At 46.0% G+C, this 19,923-nt stretch overlaps 1 protein-coding gene across 1 annotated transcript; it reads left to right on the forward strand.

Annotated features, from left to right (window-relative positions):
* The first annotated feature begins 8,249 nt into the window (after positions 1–8,249).
* Positions 8,250–19,150, forward strand: LOC135400484 (procathepsin L-like). The gene is made up of 5 exons (XM_064632316.1): positions 8,250–8,498; positions 9,145–9,297; positions 12,895–13,274; positions 15,487–15,597; positions 19,022–19,150. Exons 1-5 carry the CDS (start codon positions 8,250–8,252, stop codon positions 19,119–19,121), a joined length of 993 nt encoding a protein of 330 aa, XP_064488386.1. The 3' UTR covers positions 19,122–19,150.
* Positions 19,151–19,923: the final 773 nt, after the last annotated feature.

The raw sequence follows: 19,923 nt of genomic DNA on the forward strand, positions 1-19,923 counted from the left end.
CGACTATACTGCTCAAGGTCAGTGATTCTCTTAGCATTTTCCTTTAGCTGCTGCCTGAGTATGTCACAGGTATCACTCGAGGACTTGTTCTGGGTTTTAAGTTCGGCGTTTTTATATGCCACGTCCAATATATTGGTGAAACATCAAGTCCATGCGAGAAAGATTTTATGTCCACAAATCTGACATAATTAATAATCGCCCCACCTCTGTCTCTGTGCACTTTAATGCATCGGGACATGACTTTAACACTCATCTACCAATTGTACTCCTTGAATCCGGACATACAAATCACATAAAACGAAAAAATCGCGAATCCTACCTGATCTCTAAATTTTCCTCCCTTCAGCCACATGGGTTAAACATATACGCTGGCCCGTTACAGTTGTTCAACTTTTAATTACGCTTCAAGTGGGTCGTCCTCCCGTTATCCAGGAAGTGTGGATGTTGGGGGTGGATGTGTTCGGAGGCCGGGGGGGGGGGGGTGGGGGGGTGGCAGCGCGGCCGGCTGGGGACCGCAGAGCGACCTTGAGCCTTCTCCGAAATTCCCTGTTTTACGGAGCATCAGAAGGGTCGGCTGCGTTTTTCGGCTGTCTGCGCTGTGAACTTTCCCCTGTTATGTGTCTGTGACACAAGACCCTGGGCTGTAGTTTTTGGTCTTGTCCAGTATGCTTCACTTTTTACCTCTTTACTTATTTTACTTATGGTTTTTTCAACTCCGTAAGCTGGATAAGTGTCTTCGATTGTGTTTTTGCTTTTCTATTTTTCTTTCCCCCTCCCTTGCTACTGGTATATATGCGTCCTGTTGTACGTCTACTCTTTAACCTCATGAAGTGCAGGCTCGTCCATCTTAATTGTAATAAAGTGTTCCTACCCGTTTTACCTTCCCTCAGTCTAATCATGCACAGTTAATTGTACTCTGGCGTTGCTTTTTACTTTGTATTGTATTGTTATACTAGAGTAGGCATAGATGTACAGGGGTTTATGAAATGGCATGTGTGACGGCGTGTTTTATTGGAAAGTGAGCAGCCGGGTTCCTGCTGAACCCTCTTGTTCCCATTGTTCCCATATGAGAACAAAAACCTTCCCCTTATTAAACCGTTTAATTCAGCACTGACAGCATGAGAGCAAAATCAGTTTCAATCCCAACCCAAGGTACTGCTGATAGCGGCCATCGCCAAAAATCGAGTTTAGGTGATTTATGGTTTCAGCTGACACGGGGCTGATTGATTGATTTTAAAAGAAAAAAGTGGAGATGGTAGTCTCGAGCCACTCGGGACTGGCTACTCCAGGACGCGTTATTAATAAAAGAAAGGGAAACTACACTAACCTCGACGCTTTGAAACGCTTTGAAAGAATAAATGGGAACATCATCACCGGGCTTGTCACCAAAAGCGAAGTCTCAAGGCACTAAAAACAAAGAGTGTCACAATGTGTCAAAATGGGGCTCTTGCGCTGCATTTCCGAAAGTTGCCTGTTCCAGAAGATCCCAGCGCACGTGTGGAGGTCAGTCGCCTGCTTGTTTCCTTTGTGCAATTCAATGTTCGTTTAGGAAAGACAAATCAACCTTTTTTATGTGGTTACGGAAGCTTTTGTGTTCCATTATTCTGACGTAAATCAAATATTCCGTTATGTGTTCCCGTTTGCGAAACATTTGGTCCATGTACATACTGGCTGCGCCAAACCCCTTGAATGGCCAGTGCTTCTAATTTGCCCTTTAAATACCCTGCCCTATGATGAGGACGGCGCTCAGAAGAAGAACACTCTCTGTTCGAAATATCGGCGGCTTCTGTCCTGAGGAAACTCCCTTCCTATGTACAGTACCTGTTCTTCCTCGGTAAGAAATGCAATTGCTTTTCCTTGTGAGCTGTTCTGTCCTGGCGGTCTCAGGCACGTTGCGAGCTTTTATGATTCACCCTGTCTATTTTGTATATTTTTTGCACTTTCAACGCCGTGCATATTCTCCATTCTGGAAACTTTGTGCTTTAAAACGCCATACTCACTGTCCATTGTGGGGAAACGGGCAACAAACGAAGAATCATACATCGTTGCCAGGCCGTGAGACAATTGAGTATGAATATGAGGGACGCCCCAGGGTTGCTTAGGCCTGTATCTTTGTACACGCTTGGAGCAATACAGGCTGGCCAGTGCTTGGCAAGTCATTGGCCAGGGTACAGATCCGCATCAAGAAAAAAACCTGTTGGCCGATGATGTACCAGGTCGCCCGACAACATTCAATGTACACAATGCATGCAACACCTGGGCGTGGCTTACAGAGTCATAAGCATTCTTGATGTCTAAAAAGACAGCGGCAGTTAGCCGGCCACATCCACACTCGTGCTCAATGCTCGATACCAGGTCAAGAACTCAGTCCATAGTGCATCGGGATTTCCTAAAACCGGCCATCGCCTGAGGCAGAAGTGCGTTTGCCTCTACATTAAATTTGAAATTTCTGAAAGCAGACGCGGATTTGAAAAACTTAGGAGAGCCGAATCGGATCGTCGGAATTGAATTCCAGAGGAACAAGAAAGAAAGGAGCATTAGTATCAGCCAGGAGCGATACATCAATCAAGTATTACATCAATGCCACATGGATGGTAAGCCAGTGAAGACGCCGCTGGAAATCTAACACCAGGACATGGAGAACAGTGCCGCACTGCAGGAGAAACCGAACGTTCCCTATCAAAGCTTGATTCGCAGCCTTGTGCAAGGAACAAGGCCAGACATTCCGTATGCAGTAGACAACCTCAGCCAGTTTAATTCATGTTTCTCCATCCACCACTGAAAAATGGCAAAGAGGCTGTTGAGGAATCTTAAAGTAACGAAGGACGCTTGTCTGACGTACAAGGCAAACAGAAGTCAGATTATTGGCTACTCGGATGCAAGTTGGAACACAGATATGAAGAACGGGAAATCACGCTGTGGATACGTTTTCGTGATGTCGGGAGCTGCGATCTCCTGGAAATCAACGAAGGAAGACATAATAGCACTATCGTCATGCGAGTCACAGTACGTGGCTCTTTGTGAAAAATGGGAAATGGCTTAGAATGTTTCTTGGAGAGCTGGGTCTACGTCACCTCCGCGGTGTAGCCACAGAGCTACGCTGTGATAACCAGTCTGCGATACGACTCTCCGAAAACCCAAGTCAACATCAGAGGTCGAAGCACATAAGCCTTAAGAATAATTATTTGCAAGACACGCGATGGAAGAAGGAACTTTTCACGTCTCGTTCGTGCCAACTACATAAATGGTAGCGGACTCGTTGACGAAGTCTGTTTCTCATGTGAAGACCTGTTTTTGTGCGGGGAATTTTTTACTTTCGATTGTTCGTAACTTGTGCACGAGCGCGAGTGGGATTATTTCTTCGGATTATATTATTTCTAATTATTTCTTGGGAAATCATACTTGACAATGGCGTGAATTCCATCTTCGCACTCATTATCAGAGAGTCACCAGATGCACATAGTGAATCACCCCTTTTGTCCATTGTATTTTTTCCGTCAACAGGCAATTGATAGCACTGTGTAGTGAAGTGCTTAAAGCTATCTAGCTTCAGCAATGGTAGGTTCACGTGAGGTGTTACAAACAGTCACAAGGGAGACCGTTCACATGTTCGCAGAATAATCGACGAAAAATAGCACGATTTCTATGAAGACCGGTTTCAAAGTAGAATGGGAGCGTGGAGTGCCCGTTGACCCAGCAAAATCAACCCTCGGTTCACAAACAGGAAACGTTTCTGGAAAATCCGTCATTAATCGAGGTGTGAAATCAGGAAGAAGATTTGTCGGAATGAGGGCACCGTTCATAAAACGAGAGAATTCATAAATCGAGGGTTAATTGACTGTGCTCCAGAGATCCGCTTCTCAATTTGCTCTGATTTGATTTTAACAACGTAACGAGACGGACTCAAACGATGGTCATTTATTCCGTTACATACCAGTAACCCAGAAGCCATGTACGTCAAAAGAATGTCCACTCCGTATTAGGATATGGGAAGCCAATTACTGCACCTTACTGCAGCTCCACAGGAGAAGCATTTTAACTTTGTTTGGGTATACACTGAAGGAAGGTAAAGCGAGTGGGAACACTTTATCACAATTAAAATGGACAAAACTTTGGAGCAGAGCCTGCACTTCATTGGGTTAAAGATTAGCCATAGTGCTGGCCGTATATATACCAGCAGAAAGGGAGGAAAGGAGGGTAATATCGAAGAAAGATATTAACGCAAAATACGTATCGAAGACTCTCCTCTAGCCGAGAGAGCTGAAACAACAATAAGTAAAACGCCAAGGAGACTGGACAAGACCAGAAAATACAACACAGGGTCATGTCTCACAGGCACGTAACAGGGGAAAATTCACAGCCGAAAACGCAAGGTGATACTTCCGATGCTCCCTCTGCGGTGAGAGTTTCGGGCAAGGCACAAATGTCGCTCTGCGGTCCCCAGCCGGTAGCGTTACACCCTCCTCGGTCTCCAGGCACATCCACCCCCATCATCCACACTTCATAGATAACGGGAGGACGACTTACTTCAAACATAATTAAAAAATGAACTAGTGAACGGGCCAGCGTATATGTCTAACCCATGTGGCTGCAGGGAACAAAATTTAGAGATCAGGTAGGGTTCGCGATATTTTTTTTTTCGTTTTATGCCATCTGTATATCCGGAATCAATGAGTACAATTTATAGTTGCGTCTTAAAGTCATGTCTCGATGCATTAAGGTGTATCGATACAGGGGTGGGCAGGTTATTGGTGATTTATGTCCATAAAATCTTTCTCGCATGGAGTTTGATGTTTCACCAATATACAGGATGTTGCTCTTTTTTTTTTCACATATTCAAATAGCATAAATTAAACGAATTGCAACGTAAAGAGTGCCGTATCCTATATGTAAAGGAATTAGCGATACTAGAGTAGACTGAGGGAATGTAAAACAAGGCTTTCGAGCAGAGCCTGCACTTCATGAGGTTAAAGAGTAGCCGTACAACAGGACGTATATATACCAGTAGAAAGTGAGGGAGAAAGCAAAATAGAAAAGAAAAAACACAATCGAAGACACTTATCCAGCTGAGGGAGTTGGAAAAACTATAAGTAAAATAAGTAAAAAGCGAAGCACACCGGACAAGACCAAAAACTACAGCCCAGGGACATGTGTCACAGACACATAACAGGGGAAAGTTCACAGCGCGGACAGCCGAAAAACGCAGGCGACACTTCCGATGCACCGTAAAACCGGGAGTTTCGGGGAAGGCTCAAGGTCCCTCTGCAGTCCCCAGCCGGCCGCGCTGCCAACCCTCCCCCCCGGCCTGCGAACACATCCACCCCCATCATCCACACTTCACAGATAACGGAAAGACGACCCACTTGAAGCGTAATTAAAAGTTGAACAACTGTAACGGGCCAGCGTATATATTTAAAGGGACGGTCTCGTACTCCCTGCCCCTTTCATAAGTGTACCATTCGATTGCCCCTTGTTGAAAATGGAGTACTGCTAATACACTTCTCCCTGTTTGTACACAAATGACGTCATAGTGTTCGACAGCGCAACCGGTTTGGTAGAGTTGAACTATCCCAAGCAGCAGAATGCACTGAAAGTCGAGTGCAATAGGGGTGGACCAGCTCCGGTGGCGCAGCGGTAACGCGTGCGCTTGGAGACTGGGAGGTCCGCGGTTCGAATCCGCGGGCCGGCTGTGCCGTCTGGGGTTTTTCCTGGGCTTCCCTCAGATGTGTAATAGGCGTATGCCGGCACAGTTCCCCTGAAGTCGGCCCATGGACGCAGCTATCCTCCCCCCGAGCGGATTCTGCTCGGTCTTCCACTTCACCCTTTCCTCTCCTCCTCTCCACCACCTTTCCCTTCCCGAGAAACATGCCGCCTAATCCGGCAGGCAGACCTCTTGGGTTCCTCCCAACGACACTCCTCCTCCTCCTCCGCGCAGATGACTTCGCTGTAGTTTCTAACTTTGGAAGAAGAAACGTAGAAAATCCAGCGAACTGGTAACGAAATGTGAGAGGAAGTGCCTCAGGACGAGAGCAGCCGATATTCCGAATAGAGACTGTTCTTCTTCTGGCACCGTCCTCATCATTGGCACAGTATTTGAAGGGTTAGAGAGGACATGCTAAAGGTTCATGCGAACAGTGGGTCAACAGCACTGGGGAACAAAAGGTCCATTCAATCTTTTACGACCGAGGTGAAAGAGTCATTTTGTTAGAGTGTGGAGAGGATTACTGCAAAGATGCCTTGAGCTTGAGGAGGTGGTAGCGACACCAATACGAAACACAAGTAGACAGGGCTACAACCCAAATGTGAACTCAGTCGTGCAATCTCATCCTTCTGTGCCCCACTCTCACCCTCAATGCATTAACCGCATGCTTTCCTTTTAAAGTCATCTTCTGTGATTCATCTCATCATTCTTTGACCGTTTGTTAGTCATCTTTTCTTTTTTGTCATCTTTGTCTTTAATCTACCTCATCCTTCTTTCATCATTTGTCGGTTTCTCCTTTATTTCCTAATCCCTTTTTCGTTTTATTTATTTATTATTTCTTAATTTTATTTATTTATTTATTTCTGGAATAGCAAGCCGACGTCTCGTTTGGCTGACCTTTCCCCTGTTTTTTTTTCCTTTTCGTCTCACAAATATACCCCCCCCCCCCCCCGCCTAGTCCCATTAGTGTTCGATACTCAACTCTCAACAGTATTTGTTGTACAGTACTCAATACCCCCAAAAGTAGCTCGTTGCTACAAAGGTACTACGATGACAGACAACAACTTCTACACACTCCCAGTATTAACACTCGCCTCTCTTCAGCCCAACACACCAGCACGCCGCGCTTAAATCTGTGGCGCTTCTCCAAAGTATAGCCATTTCCGTACAAAGATTCCGGTGCCCCTGAGTACCCAGATATGTATACATACATACTACATGCTCACACTACTACTCATACTCATACTACTCATACTCATACTACTAGATACTACATACTCACTTTTTAATAATATCTCAAAATAATGGTAGTAATAAACCGTAACATATCGTTCTGTGCATTGATCTGTTCACAAATCGTGACACAGAATGATATCACTCGGTATGATAGTTGGCTAGGAGCGTCCTATGTGGGTGAAGTTCTGTTTCAGCAGTGAATTTGACGGCTGTCGCGGAAGGCTTCGTGTCTACGCACCTGGTACCCTGCCGTCAACCTATTGGTGTTCGAACCCCCAATGTACGAACCACACTTTGCGATCACGACAGAAAGTTCCACGTATAACGCGCACCGCTGCATAATCCGCACGCAGACTTGTGCATAACACGTTACTAGTAATTGCGTTACTTGCAATCAATTACTTTAACGGTAAAGTATTTTTTTTAAGAAATCAATTACTTTTCTGAGTAATCGATTACTTTTCCGGCAGAGACTGACGTATCTTTCAGATGTTCTCCCAAAGTCAAGCCCCTCGTGCTCTCAGCCTTTGTTGGACTGTTCTGCTATAGCAAGCGGAGGTCATTGTAATAACGCTATGGAATTTCAGGGTCTCTCTCTCTAACCTCTTCCTCAACACCAGTGTGCTAGTAAGTGTAGCTTTTGAGGCTAGTGAGTCATGGGGAAGTTCCGAGCAATGTTCTTCCACAATCGGGATAATGTGTTCCCGGGCGATAAATACAGTAGACGTACAGATCTACTTGTCCTACGCGTGTTTATTCTCCGTGTTGTTTCAGCTGTTCCGCTGTTACTCTTTTTCACTTTTTCTCTTAGGCACACAAAGACTGGTATAATTTGCGCGAATGCAGAGTAACGACCGGAGTAACGCTTTATTTTTCTACTTGATACCCAGTTACATCTGGATTCGAGTAATTGGTAATGGTAATCAATTGCTTTTTCCGTAGAAGTAACTGTAACGGTAATCAATTACTTTTCAGTAACGGGCACAAGTCTGCCCGGAGCAAGGGTCCTGAGGCCAAATTTGCTGATGTTCTCGCAACTGATTTCGCATTTCCACAGCGCTGAAAGTACGCATGACGCACATTTTTTTCTCGCACACAGTCAGGCTGGAGACAAAGGTTCGTATCATTTGAATTGTTCTCGGAAGGGTCAATTCAAGTCCTGCTGGGCTTCGTTCTCGACCAACCACTGAACAGTCGATATCACTGACCATTTAGCCCATCGAATGAACGAGATAAGACTATCTCGCGCACATTACAGGTGATATAAATCTCGCATCCCGCATTCGTGTTCTGCATCCTGGTAATCGAGGCAATGTCTCTTCGGGTTCTTGCACTCTCTGCGGTTCTTTGCTGTGTCCTGGCACGGACAGTGCCCAGGCCGCAGTTAGACGAACACTGGGAAATCTACAAGGACATCCACAACAAGAAATATGTACCAGAAGAAGAACACGTCCGAAGACTCATCTGGGAAGAAAACTTGGACTTCATCCAGAGGCACAACCTAGAGTATGACCTGGGGCTTCGGACGCACACGGTGGCAGTCAACAGTTTTGCTGATTTGGTGAGGGTTCGTTTGGCTTTCGATAGAGACGTTGCAACGGGGAATGAAACGCTGTTACGAAAGCTCTTGATGCAATTGGAATTATTGAAGGCGTAACCAGTTGCATGTAAGTGGTTCAGAGGCAACCATATAAGGACCATCATTGCGCAACGTGAGAAATAAGAAGCTAGAAACTAATGTATATGTTACTGCTCGTGAAAGAGATCCCTCAAGCGATCCCTCCATGTATTCAGATGCTCTGACATATTGACCCGCCATGCTTTATCGGAAGAATCTCTGACGATTTCCTTAGGATTTATTTAATACTCGCCAAAATATTTCTCTCAGGGTACGCGTTTTGCCTCGTGTGTCGACAAGTGAAGCAGCACAACGGGACGCATCAAGAAGCTCCTAGCTTGCGCACTGGAATAGCTGCCTCCGACGTATTTGTGTGTGCGTACTGGTGGTATGGAGCGGGGATTTTTTAGGCTGGTGCACAAGGTCGACAAGATAAAGAGGTGGCGGGAGCGCCATTTTTATTGAACTTTCAGAAGGTATTAATGCCAACTACGTACGTCAGAAGAAGCGGTGCATGTAACTCTGTTGAGCAAGCTAATAAACATGACACTTAAAGTAACGCGTCCTTCATGATTCTTATTTGTTGCAGACATCGGAGGAGTACCGCCAGCTTTACCTCGGCTACCGTCCGAACCAGGGAAAGAAGACTGCACTGGGTGTACACAACGAAGCTTCTTTGTACGATATTCCGGACGAGGTCGACTGGCGTAAAGAAGGCTATGTCACTCCCGTGAAAAATCAGGTACGCCATTTTCAAGAGTTCTGCTGTTCTTTCTTCGTCTCTTTCTCTTGAAAGTAATTTACTGGAGGACTCACAAAACGCAAGAACGAAAGTAAAATTCTGATCACCGATGTGCACTGAATTGCACTAAGGCACAATAATACGACGTCCCTAAATGAGCGAGGTTTACAGCGAGGGCTGCAAAGCCACGCGAGGACGAGGCATGGCTACCTCTGCTATGGCTTAGCGACATCGCGTCCGGCGCCTCTGTTCCCAAAGGTGTACTCGCGAGAAACGCTGGAGCCGAAAACTGCACTCATATAATGTTGTCCAAAATGTGTATAGTTCGTCTATATCTCACATAATACCCCGTTATAGATATTTTAAACTTTGTACGCAATAAAAAACAGGCGCAAACGTCATTATGAAGGAAGTTCAGTATTATGTTCAGTGCACCTACCAAGCAGACAAATTTGTGCGCTGATTTCCGTGTTCTGTAATGACAGCTTTTGATACCGTTTATCCCTTGAGCATTGGCCCTCGTAACTTCGCACGCCACATGTATCTTCACTACGGCGTTGCTTACATTTTTCCTAGACTTTGCCCAAGTTTCGTAACATTTTATCATCGGTTTCGTATTCACAAAGCATCGCATCGCAATTTATTTACACAATAAAGTGAAGATGGCTAAAAATTGGTCTAATGTATTTTGACATCACATTATCACCAACAACCTTACAGAATTTTTACATTAACTTTTTAATGAGTAATGTACGTACTATTTTTATTGTGTCCGTGATGCGTGCAGTGTAGGCAATATCGCCACACAACATGAAGTCATCAGAAATACTGCACGTAGACTAATCAGAAACCTAGCATATACTAATTGGGAAATCATTGAAAACTTAGCAGAAAAACATCATAAACCAATGAGAAACTCAGTCATCAAGTATGCATCAGAAAAGACCGACCAATTCTAAACATAAATTCATCAGAAATTCGTCACAAGATTCATCAGAAATTCTGATGGCTCTGATGCCAAAAGTCATTGACTTTTCAACAAAAAATCATTAAACATTTTTGTAAGGGATAGGCGCGACATTGGTGAGCTGGCCAGCCGGTAAGTCTAGGTAGAATATATTCATGGATCTACTTCTGCCTGAACAGAAAAATAACTTGCAGTTCACAATAGATCACCGAGTAAAGTCGTTTTTTTTTCTCTCTCTCTCTCTCTCGTTCGTCTGGAAATGGAAAGTCGTTGCTACACGCTTTACACGTTCCGCATCACACATGATTCTTACTTAGCTCCGTCGCATTTCTGTGTGTGTGAAGCAGCGTGAACATGTGACATATTGAACATATAATTGTCTTCACCATAACGGAGCTTCTTGACGATGCACTCGAGCCTTCTGTTAAAATGTGGCAGTTAATGAAAAGGCTCCAGTAGTGGCGTAAAAGTGCGTGTCTCCATGCCACTAGTCCTTCATGACTGTGGCCGCGGTGGACGAATGAATGTTGTGTTTTGCTTAGGGTCGTGTGCAGATAATCTTCGCTCCTTGCAATCATTGGATCTCAGTTTCATTTATGGCTGCGCTATAAGCATCATGGCAGCCTCGAGTTGAAACTGGGCTTCACGCAACTTGTAACTTGTAACTGGTTACTTATTCAGTAACTGCCTACAGCGTAACGATATACTTTTCGAGGGAGGTAACTATAGCTACAGCAACTACACCAGTTTCGTTGAAAACAGCTGTAAAACTTAAATGGCGTACAGTTACTCAGGCTGTGGCATATTTTCCCGATGTGTCGGTTTCCAAAGGTCGTTTCGCAGTCCTTCAGAATAATACTGGGCGGGGCGATACTCTACACCAGAGCTGGTGGTGGTGTGGGGAATGAAATAATGAGTCCCTTCACAGTAAGCATCGAAGTCCTATGGCATCCAGAAAGGTGAAGCGAGCGCTGAGGGCACAGCGTTGGAGGGCTGGCTCGTTACGTGGCAGAAAATGTCTGAATTGTAAATTGTACTCCTTTCCGGTGCGGTTATCAGATAAAGGTGTAGGTAATGGTAGCAGCAATTTTAAGTTTCCCTTTACTAGCTAAATGTGGTAAGCCACATTTAGCTACGTAAAGTAGACATTAGAATGCTCCGCTCTTGTCATTAAAAGCAAATCTAACGGAATTTTTCTAAATGTTCTCTAGCTTGTTAATTGCTTTTTGTGCATGTGGGCCCCAACCGATATCAGCATACTCTAAACCTGAGCGTACATACCTTTTGTAAGCTTTAGTGTTGGGTGATTCATGTTTTAAATTACGCCTGATTAAGAAACCCGGAGAGTGCGTTTTGGAAGGTTGGTACTGTGGGCAATTAAGAAGAGTGCGCTCTAGATCCTCTACAGCACCGCAGTGACAGGAGCTGGGGGAGTCAAGTTGTCTGAAGCGGTAACGCCACTGAGCTGTAAAAGCCACATCTAGTCGCATTCTATGAATTACTGCAGCATTTTGACGATAGGTGTTTCGTGTCATGCGCAAAGCGAGCGTTGGATCAACTCTGCTCAGCATACCGATATTACTATTATACTACTGTTAATACTAGCGGGGCGCTTAATAATATTACCTTCGAAAAACAATCACAGCGTATGTGCAACAAGCATGTGATGTATATATCCGGCTGCCCGCCACATCAGCTGAAATAAAATAGTTGAGAGCCGCATTCACCCAGACGTTGATATTAAATGATAATTGGAAATTAACGAAATATCGAAGCAGAAGTGTGCAAGAAGCAGCTGTTCTTCCAGTAGAAGAACAGTGTCTGTTCGAAATATCGGTGACTTTCGGCCTAAACCTACCACTTCAATCTGTTATCATAGGATAGCTGAATATTCCACTATATAGTGTAACTTAGTCACTCTAGATCGGTAACTGTAATAAAAAAAGTAACTGTAGCTTAGTCACTGTTTTCGCAAGCCAGTTCTCACTTCGCTGCTCCATAGTAACTTAACGATGATTGGACTATGGTTTGTAATTGGGTATCGCGCCCACCATCTTGACTTCTTACTAATTTCCACAAGGTCAGTTATTCGCTTCCTTCGTGACGTCAACGTTGATCAGCAGCACGATCGGCTTCATCCAGGACTCGCAACCTCTGTTGAAAAAGGAACACATAAAAAAAAAAGAAAAAAACGGAGTTCACTCGATGAATATCATTGAAAATATACGACAATACATGCCACGTTATGATACGGTATGACCTCTCATCATTACAAACTTTCTAGACGCATTCTCAAATCCAGCTTACCAACGGCCTGCACTAAAGTCGTTGCTAATTCTGGAAAATGTAGGGCTTTAATCCTCATTATGATATTCATCATTGTACTGTATGGGACACGGTTGTCTAAAATCTCCAGCCCGTGTTGGAGCGATCCCCTATCGGCGTTGTCGCGCAAGAAGGAGATATACCAACATCCTCCATGAGGAGGCCGCGCTCGACTGCTCGTGTGTCCCAACCGTGTCCCAAACAGTACTTTTTTTACCAAAATAACACAGCTGGTTGTAGTGCCTGCTTCTTCTGCACATTTCTCGTGTCCAGAAATAAATTGTACTTGTCGACGTGTTATGCAGGGTAAGTGTCGTTCCTCTTGGGCATTCGCAACGACTGGAAGTCTCGAAGGGCAGCATTTCCGGAAGACGGGCAAGCTAGTCTCCCTCAGCGAGCAGAACCTGGTGGATTGTGATACACGATCATTCGGCTGCAACGGAGGAACCCAGTTCAGCGCATATCTGTACATTCAATCTAATGGTGGAATCGACACGGAAGAGTCATATCCGTACACGGCTCGTAACGGAAGTTGCAACTACGACCCAAGCCATGTCGGAGCTACTGCTGTAGGTTTTTATGTCGTCGAATCGGGCAGCGAAGATGGTCTAAAAAGGGCCGTGGCCAGAGCGGGGCCAGTCTCTGTACGTATCGATGCCAGTCATGACTCCTTCAAATTCTACAAGTAAGTTGCTCATCGTTCAATATTTCAAGTGATGTTCCTGGCTGGGCTAAAGATGTAGCGTGCCATTATGCACCTGCTGCCAAATTTTCCCACTTGTGAGCAGAGAGGCACAGAAAAATTTCCTTCGCTAAAAATTGTTAAAAAACTGTTTCGTGGCATGCGGAAAGCGATGGTTGGATCAACCCTTCTCGACATAGACGGGGGGAGAATGTCAGAATAGTCCATTGGCCAGGACTCGAGCCAGGGGACGCACTAGGCGTCGATGTATGGGACGACGGCCACTTCTCAGGAGCGCAGTACACGTCAGTTTCTGAGACGACAGATCTGCTTCTGTGGCGCTGTCGGCCTATTCACTCCCCACGACTCCACAATGGGCTGGAACGCACTAGCGAACCAGCCTGTGCCCTGCTTCGTAGACAAGGTGGTAAGCCATTAACACATCCATCACTAGGTGTGCGGATAAGCCTCGCATGCCAGATGCGGTGCAAATTTTGAGTCTGAGACCACAGCCCATTCCTGCGGAGCAAATCAACGATGTACTGCAGAAAGAAAAGTATGGCATAGAGTTCCGCAGCTGTTGACGACGTTTGACGCGAAAGACGTCGTCCTTGCGCTACGCTTTCCCTTTCTAGATGTGCCATCTGTATATGCTACTGCAGACGTAGAAAACTGCAGGCGGTACGGGTAGAATACCAAATATTACTTAGTTTTGGTGCATCGTAAGAATTCAACGAAAACTATACGATAACAATAATAATTGGGTGTAGATTTGCATGTAAGGTGGGTCAGCCTATTTGAAAAGAAGAAAAGAAAAGGAAACAACACAAAAAGAAGTCATCAAATCCAAGCTTAGCAACATGATGTCACTTGCTCCAAAGAAATCGGATGATTGGTTTATGATGATTATGATGTTTTTTTTTGCGTAAAAGCTACTAGGGCTGATTGGTTTATCATGTTCTCGGAAATGTTATCGTGAACACCTTCCGATGTACTAAAACCAAGGTAAATGTAAACTAGTAGCGAAAGCTATCTGGAATACCGTGTCAGGCTTGTGGGCAGGGGTATATATCATCATGAGACACGAGCGGTACTGGATGTTGGTAGTAGAGGAACGATCGTCAGAGTAGGCTTGTTTATCCTTGCATCCCTGTATCCGTGCCGTGTGTTCGTGCATCGGAATACGAGCTACCACGCTTTTTGGGTTAAACAGAATGCGCATTTACATAATTGAGCTGTAGACCAAGGTTAACACGCGTGAACAGATGAATGCAATGCAACCCCTGTTGCTGGCCCTGCGAAAAAAGCTTTCGTCATGGCGAAACTAGCCATGAGGTCGGCGTGAGCGCCAGCAGGAATCAGCTGTGCACCAACGATGTTTTGCAACGGACCCATTATGACCGGTCACTGAAGAAATGCTAACCGGTCGCTAAGACTTAGCTCATTCGCTCATTAGTAAGCTGCATTGCCAAAGGTAACCCGTACCGCATGGAGTTCAGTTGAGCTCAAATCTTGCGGTGCATGTGCTTCTCGGCAGCGCAGTGTTTCGTTGCCATGACAACCGCGCCGCGCCGCATCTGTAACGCATGAAAGTGCAACAGCGTGGACAACCAGACACAAGACGTCACAACGATCGGGTACAGCTGTACCTGGCTATCGTTCCTGCCGTCAACAGCGATCAGGAAAACTTGGCGTTTCAGCGCGCTTATCATGCGCTCTTGTGCCATTTTTTGCCATTTCACTGCAGTCGTGTTAGCCCGAGCACAAGCGTACGGCTTTGCACCGTTGGAAGTCGGATCGGGCTCGGATGTGGTGTCCACGAATGGTACAAAACGCATGGTGCTGCTTGAGAAACACTGTAGATACCGCTTTCGCATACACATTGCCGTGCGAAGTTTACGGGCGCACTACGGCAGTGTTAGGGTGGTGATGGATCCCCTCTCCATAGTCGGCCGCGCTCGGTTGGGCAACGACACGACTATCTCAGTGGGGGATCGTGCGTACTGGGCTGACCCCACAAGGCACCGTGCCGACATTGGTCTTAAAGCGCTTAAGGGACCCGCACAGGCACACAGCCAGCGCCCGGATTCGAACCCTGCTCGCCACCCGGTGCACTAGAGCGTGACTCCTCCTGCGCCTGCATGAGCCAATCACCTGCGATTTCAGATTTATGGGCAGATTTGACATCAGATCGGCACTTTATGTTTCATTGCAGAAGCGGCGTTTACAACGAACCTGCCTGCAGCTCTGAAGATCTCCACCATGGGGCCCTTGTGGTTGGCTACGGCACAGGGAGTGATGGCGACTACTGGATAGTCAAGAACAGGTTAGTGACAGCACTTTTTTTTCTGTTAATGGCAGCTGATACATGACACTCGCGTGCGACGTCACGTGCACTCCAAAAACAGAACTTCACCGCATATCACGCTGTGCGCCAACCATTGCCAAGAATGATTGCTACTGAATGAAGTTATCGCTACTGATTCGAAGAGAGAGGTGGGCGTACGCTTTTACTGGCGATTATCATATAGCCAAATTGCCACAAAAAGGCCCACGCCCACCTCTCACAGGTAAGAGACATCACGTTTTTTTCTATTCATGGAAGCTGAGACGTGACGTTCGCGTGCATCGTCACGCGCTGAATTTTGTATTGTATCCCTTTGACTGGTCGAGCGTGTAAATGTACGGGCCAACGCGCGCAATGTACAGGGTGCGTGCTGGAAAAGTACACATTGTGACAACGATGACGCGCTGGTTCGTTGGTTCTATGGGCAAATTCCTGCCCATACAACATGGTGACGTCCAAGGAATGTCCTGCGAGTATAAGTTTGGGAGATATGCCACTTCCCCAGGATGTCCCAGCATATCACGCGGGGGTCCTCGCGGCATCTCGGTAACTACCAAAAGACGTCCCATAGCTCATCCTTGAAACGTCGCGTGAATTAGCTGATGTCCGAATAAGCAGTTCGTGTCAAAGTTAACTTGAACACCGCTCCGGGGCCTGCGAAGCGGGAAGAGAGCCGCCCCACAGAGCTCCCATAGAGCCAACCCATAGCAGAAAACAACGCCTTCCTAACGATGGTCACCCCTCTCACTAGAGTGAGTTCACCCAGACACATTTCGCAGTTACTTCTAAGCGCCGCCGCTAGGGTCCACAAGCCGGAACGGCGCTCAGGTTAGCTTTGATGACAGCTGCACATGCTATACGTTGTCATTCTGGACGTACCGCGTGTTTTCCAAAAGCCTCCTTTGTCAGACAAAACGAAAATGACAACCCTGTCCTTTACGAAGTTTTTGCTTTTCAGAGTTGAACACTGAGTGGTTCGTAATGTGAACAATATAACCTGCATACTATACTGTGTGAATACCCAAGTTGAAGAGCAATGTTCGTTTCTGGTTCCGTTGAAACAATAATTCATAATGATTCGTACATATTTGATCGCTGTGTATATACAGGTGCGTGATATCTCAAAAGTACGGTTTTATCGATTTCTCCAAGGTAGGACGCCTCAAAACCAGCTCCATTTTCTCCCTCATGCTGAAGAGAGTGTCGTTTAAGAATTTCCAAGATAAATAAGGATCAAAGTTATATAAGAATATAGAAGATAAGAATATATACGTATCTTTTTAAAGCCAGTCGAATAAACACGTGTATCAATACACTTAATAGACTCCACAACAAGATCTCTAATTCTTCAAGAAAAGAGAAACCCAGACGTTGTTCCTTCCCAATTGAAAGAAAATTGTGGTGCCTTACTGGGGGTTGGCATTGCAACTTGGGGCACGCACATAGGGGACCGCTATCAGGGACCCGCTCCGATGAAGAATGCGCCAGTGCCGGGTTCCGTAACCATATGTCCCAAGCTCGTATACCAAGGTAAATACAGGTCCTATTATCACTCCCGGGGCAAAGATAAGTAATATGCTTCGGGGCATTAACCTCCTCCAAGAAACTGTGAAAAAAGATCTTATTTCAAAATATGCTTTTGAAAAGTGCCTGTTGACGTTGTTGTGCGCGTTCTCTGTTCTCGTAACCGCGAGAGGTATCGCCGCTTCGGACTGATTGACATGGCTAGGGTGCGCTGGCTGCGGTAGCTGTTCGGTAACGTTCTCATACTATGCTAGTTATCGTCCGTTGACTCTGCGAGTTACATCCGACTCTGTGGTTCCCAACCCCCTTTTGTGTTCTCCATTCTGTCAGTATCTGAATTATTTGGGGTTTCACGGGTCGTGCGCGGCGCGCGGGTGGAATACAGGGAAGGGGAATCCTACAAGGTGCAATGCCAACAGTATAGGGCGCCACAGTTTTCGTTCACTCTTGGAATTACGTCCACGAATTACATTGACTGAGATGGGGCTAGTGCTTTGCCAGGCGGATGTGAAGAAAGTGTTTCCATTGGTTCAACAATGTCAGGTGCGGAGCGTTCCATCGAGGGAGGACAAGCGAAACATTTTCCTCTAGTGGGCTGTATAATAGGGCGTTTTAGAAACCACACGGACGTAATTTTGTATCGGCAGGTTCTGAACACCTAACTCGGCGCACTTCATATGCTAAGCCCCACTTCACATACCCTATTATTTATATGCAACTGCGTTTTAAACATCTTCCAAATTCGAGGACACCGCCGACCGTGGTGCTGAGCGGTGCCGAGAAGCTCCAGAAAAACAGGGGGAGGTTACGCTTTGACCGGTTGCCCTGTGCCCCTACCGGTTGCCCTACGTCATAGCGCTTTCGTACCGAGCAGTTCGGCGTCACAGGTTTCACCGCTTCCCTGTTTACAGGCATCTCTGTTTGGACCGGAAATTAAGCACTTGGGCTGCGTGTTAGGTGCTACGTCTTACCGAGATCGGACGAGGAGGCCAAGAATGAAAGCGTCTCCTCATATACAAAGTGCCATACATAACTCCGTGACTCGGGAGCGCAGCGTGAAGGGGTTTCGACGGAGATGTCTGGTACCCATAAATCTACATTTCAACAACGCTTTCGTGCTATATTCGAGATTGGATTCACAACCTCTTTAACCAAACCCCGATCATAACACGAATTGCACGAGAGTATAGGCCCGGCCCTATGTTCGTCACGAGGCAAAATTTGCTCTCCCAATGCAATTCACCATTGCGCCATCGGAAGGTGGACACCATATAAATGGTTCCGAAAGCAAAATGAGTGATTCGCCTTATTATTTTAAAGTGGCCGAGAGAACATTACTGATGTTTGACCTGGGCGCTTCCTTGATCCTATCGATTTCGTAGAGTTTGATTTCGATCTAATAAAACTCCCTCTTACTATAAGTTAGTGTTTCGTTGCATCATTTAGTTGAAATACTTGACGTGACATTTACCGTGTATTCACACGAGCGACGTTGCCCCAGAGGCGGAAGAAGCGAAAAGCGTCATAGCTTTCTGCTGTTACGTCAGCACGAGCGCTCAACATCGTGTCTTCACCTATACTTCTAACCGTGGGGAATATCCTGCAACACAGCCACAAGATATTCCGTAGCAGACGACAGGAAAACCCGCTGACGGTGTCGTCTGCTACGTGTCGTCTGCTAAATCCGCAGCATTGCCACTTCTGATGTCCAGCACCGTGTGAATACTCAACATAACATGGGACGGAACTTGGTCTCTGCAAGCAGTGTTTTCGCTTTTTCTTCCACTAGAATATTCCGTGAGGATGTCGCTCGTGTGAATACACGGTTAGCAGGAGTGGATGCTAACGTACTTGACATCTTTCTTCTTCTTTTACGCAGCTGGGGAGAACAATGGGGAGACAAAGGCTACATTCTCATGAGCAGAAACAAGGACAACCAATGCGGCATCGCAAGCGAAGCATCTTACCCCCTTGTTTAGTGAAATAAAGGCTGGTTTCACAGTAGAAGGATTGCACGTAACAGTTGACATATAGCCATAAGTTACTTTTATTCCAGTATATCTAATTTCCTTGAAACGGGAAGAGTGAACTGTCCACGCATGTCCCAGTGGGTCTTGCGTGTCAGTCAGATCAAAAGAATAGTATCTGTATTCAAAACAGTCTTCCAACTATCTTTCGTCGTGCTTGGGTCCCCAAAGGCCGGGATTGTCTCCTAGACCGGAACGGCTCGAATGTGCTAGCTGAGTGTTGGTTATATTCCCCTAAGCCTGGGGAGCTAAACAAAGGACAAACACGAATGAGTGTGGTCTCGTCCGTCTGTGTTTCTTCATTGTCCGTATGTTCCACGACTAAAGGAATGGTTACTTACAAGAAACCTACATCAGCTTGCTTGTATTTTATTTCTTTGCACAAGCTAGGTTTCCGAACCAGCTCAGCCAAGTCAGTGCCGGATGGTCGGTCTTGCGCGCATGAGTACCTGTGTAGTTACCGCTCCTTAACATGTTCCTGTTGTACCGTACGGTTGCCTTTCTTGCACCTACATCACAACTGGTTACGGGCCCTGTTGTGATTGATCACGTGGTCTTTCCGGCCGTGAAGCACAGTTGACCACAGCGCATGCGTAGTATTCACATTCAGACGAGATGGTTGAGGTGAGGGAGAAAGTAGCAAACGACAGACGGACTGCGAAGAGGAAGGTTCCCGGATACCGTTTCTTTTTCTCTTAGTAGTAAACAATATTGCCATAGCCACGGTGAAATGAAGAAACTAACAAATAAAAAA

Source organism: Ornithodoros turicata, chromosome 7 (assembly GCF_037126465.1).
Source record: "Ornithodoros turicata isolate Travis chromosome 7, ASM3712646v1, whole genome shotgun sequence".
Lineage (NCBI taxonomy): Eukaryota > Metazoa > Arthropoda > Arachnida > Ixodida > Argasidae > Ornithodoros > Ornithodoros turicata.

Coding starts and splice junctions, on each gene's coding strand:
- LOC135400484 (XM_064632316.1), top strand. CDS start 8,250: ATGTCTCTTCGGGTTCTTGCACTCTCTGCGGTTCTTTGCTGTGTCCTG. Junction 9,298..12,894: donor TCACTCCCGTGAAAAATCAG/GTACGCCATTTT, acceptor CGTGTTATGCAG/GGTAAGTGTCGTTCCTCTTG. Junction 13,275..15,486: donor GACTCCTTCAAATTCTACAA/GTAAGTTGCTCA, acceptor GTTTCATTGCAG/AAGCGGCGTTTACAACGAAC.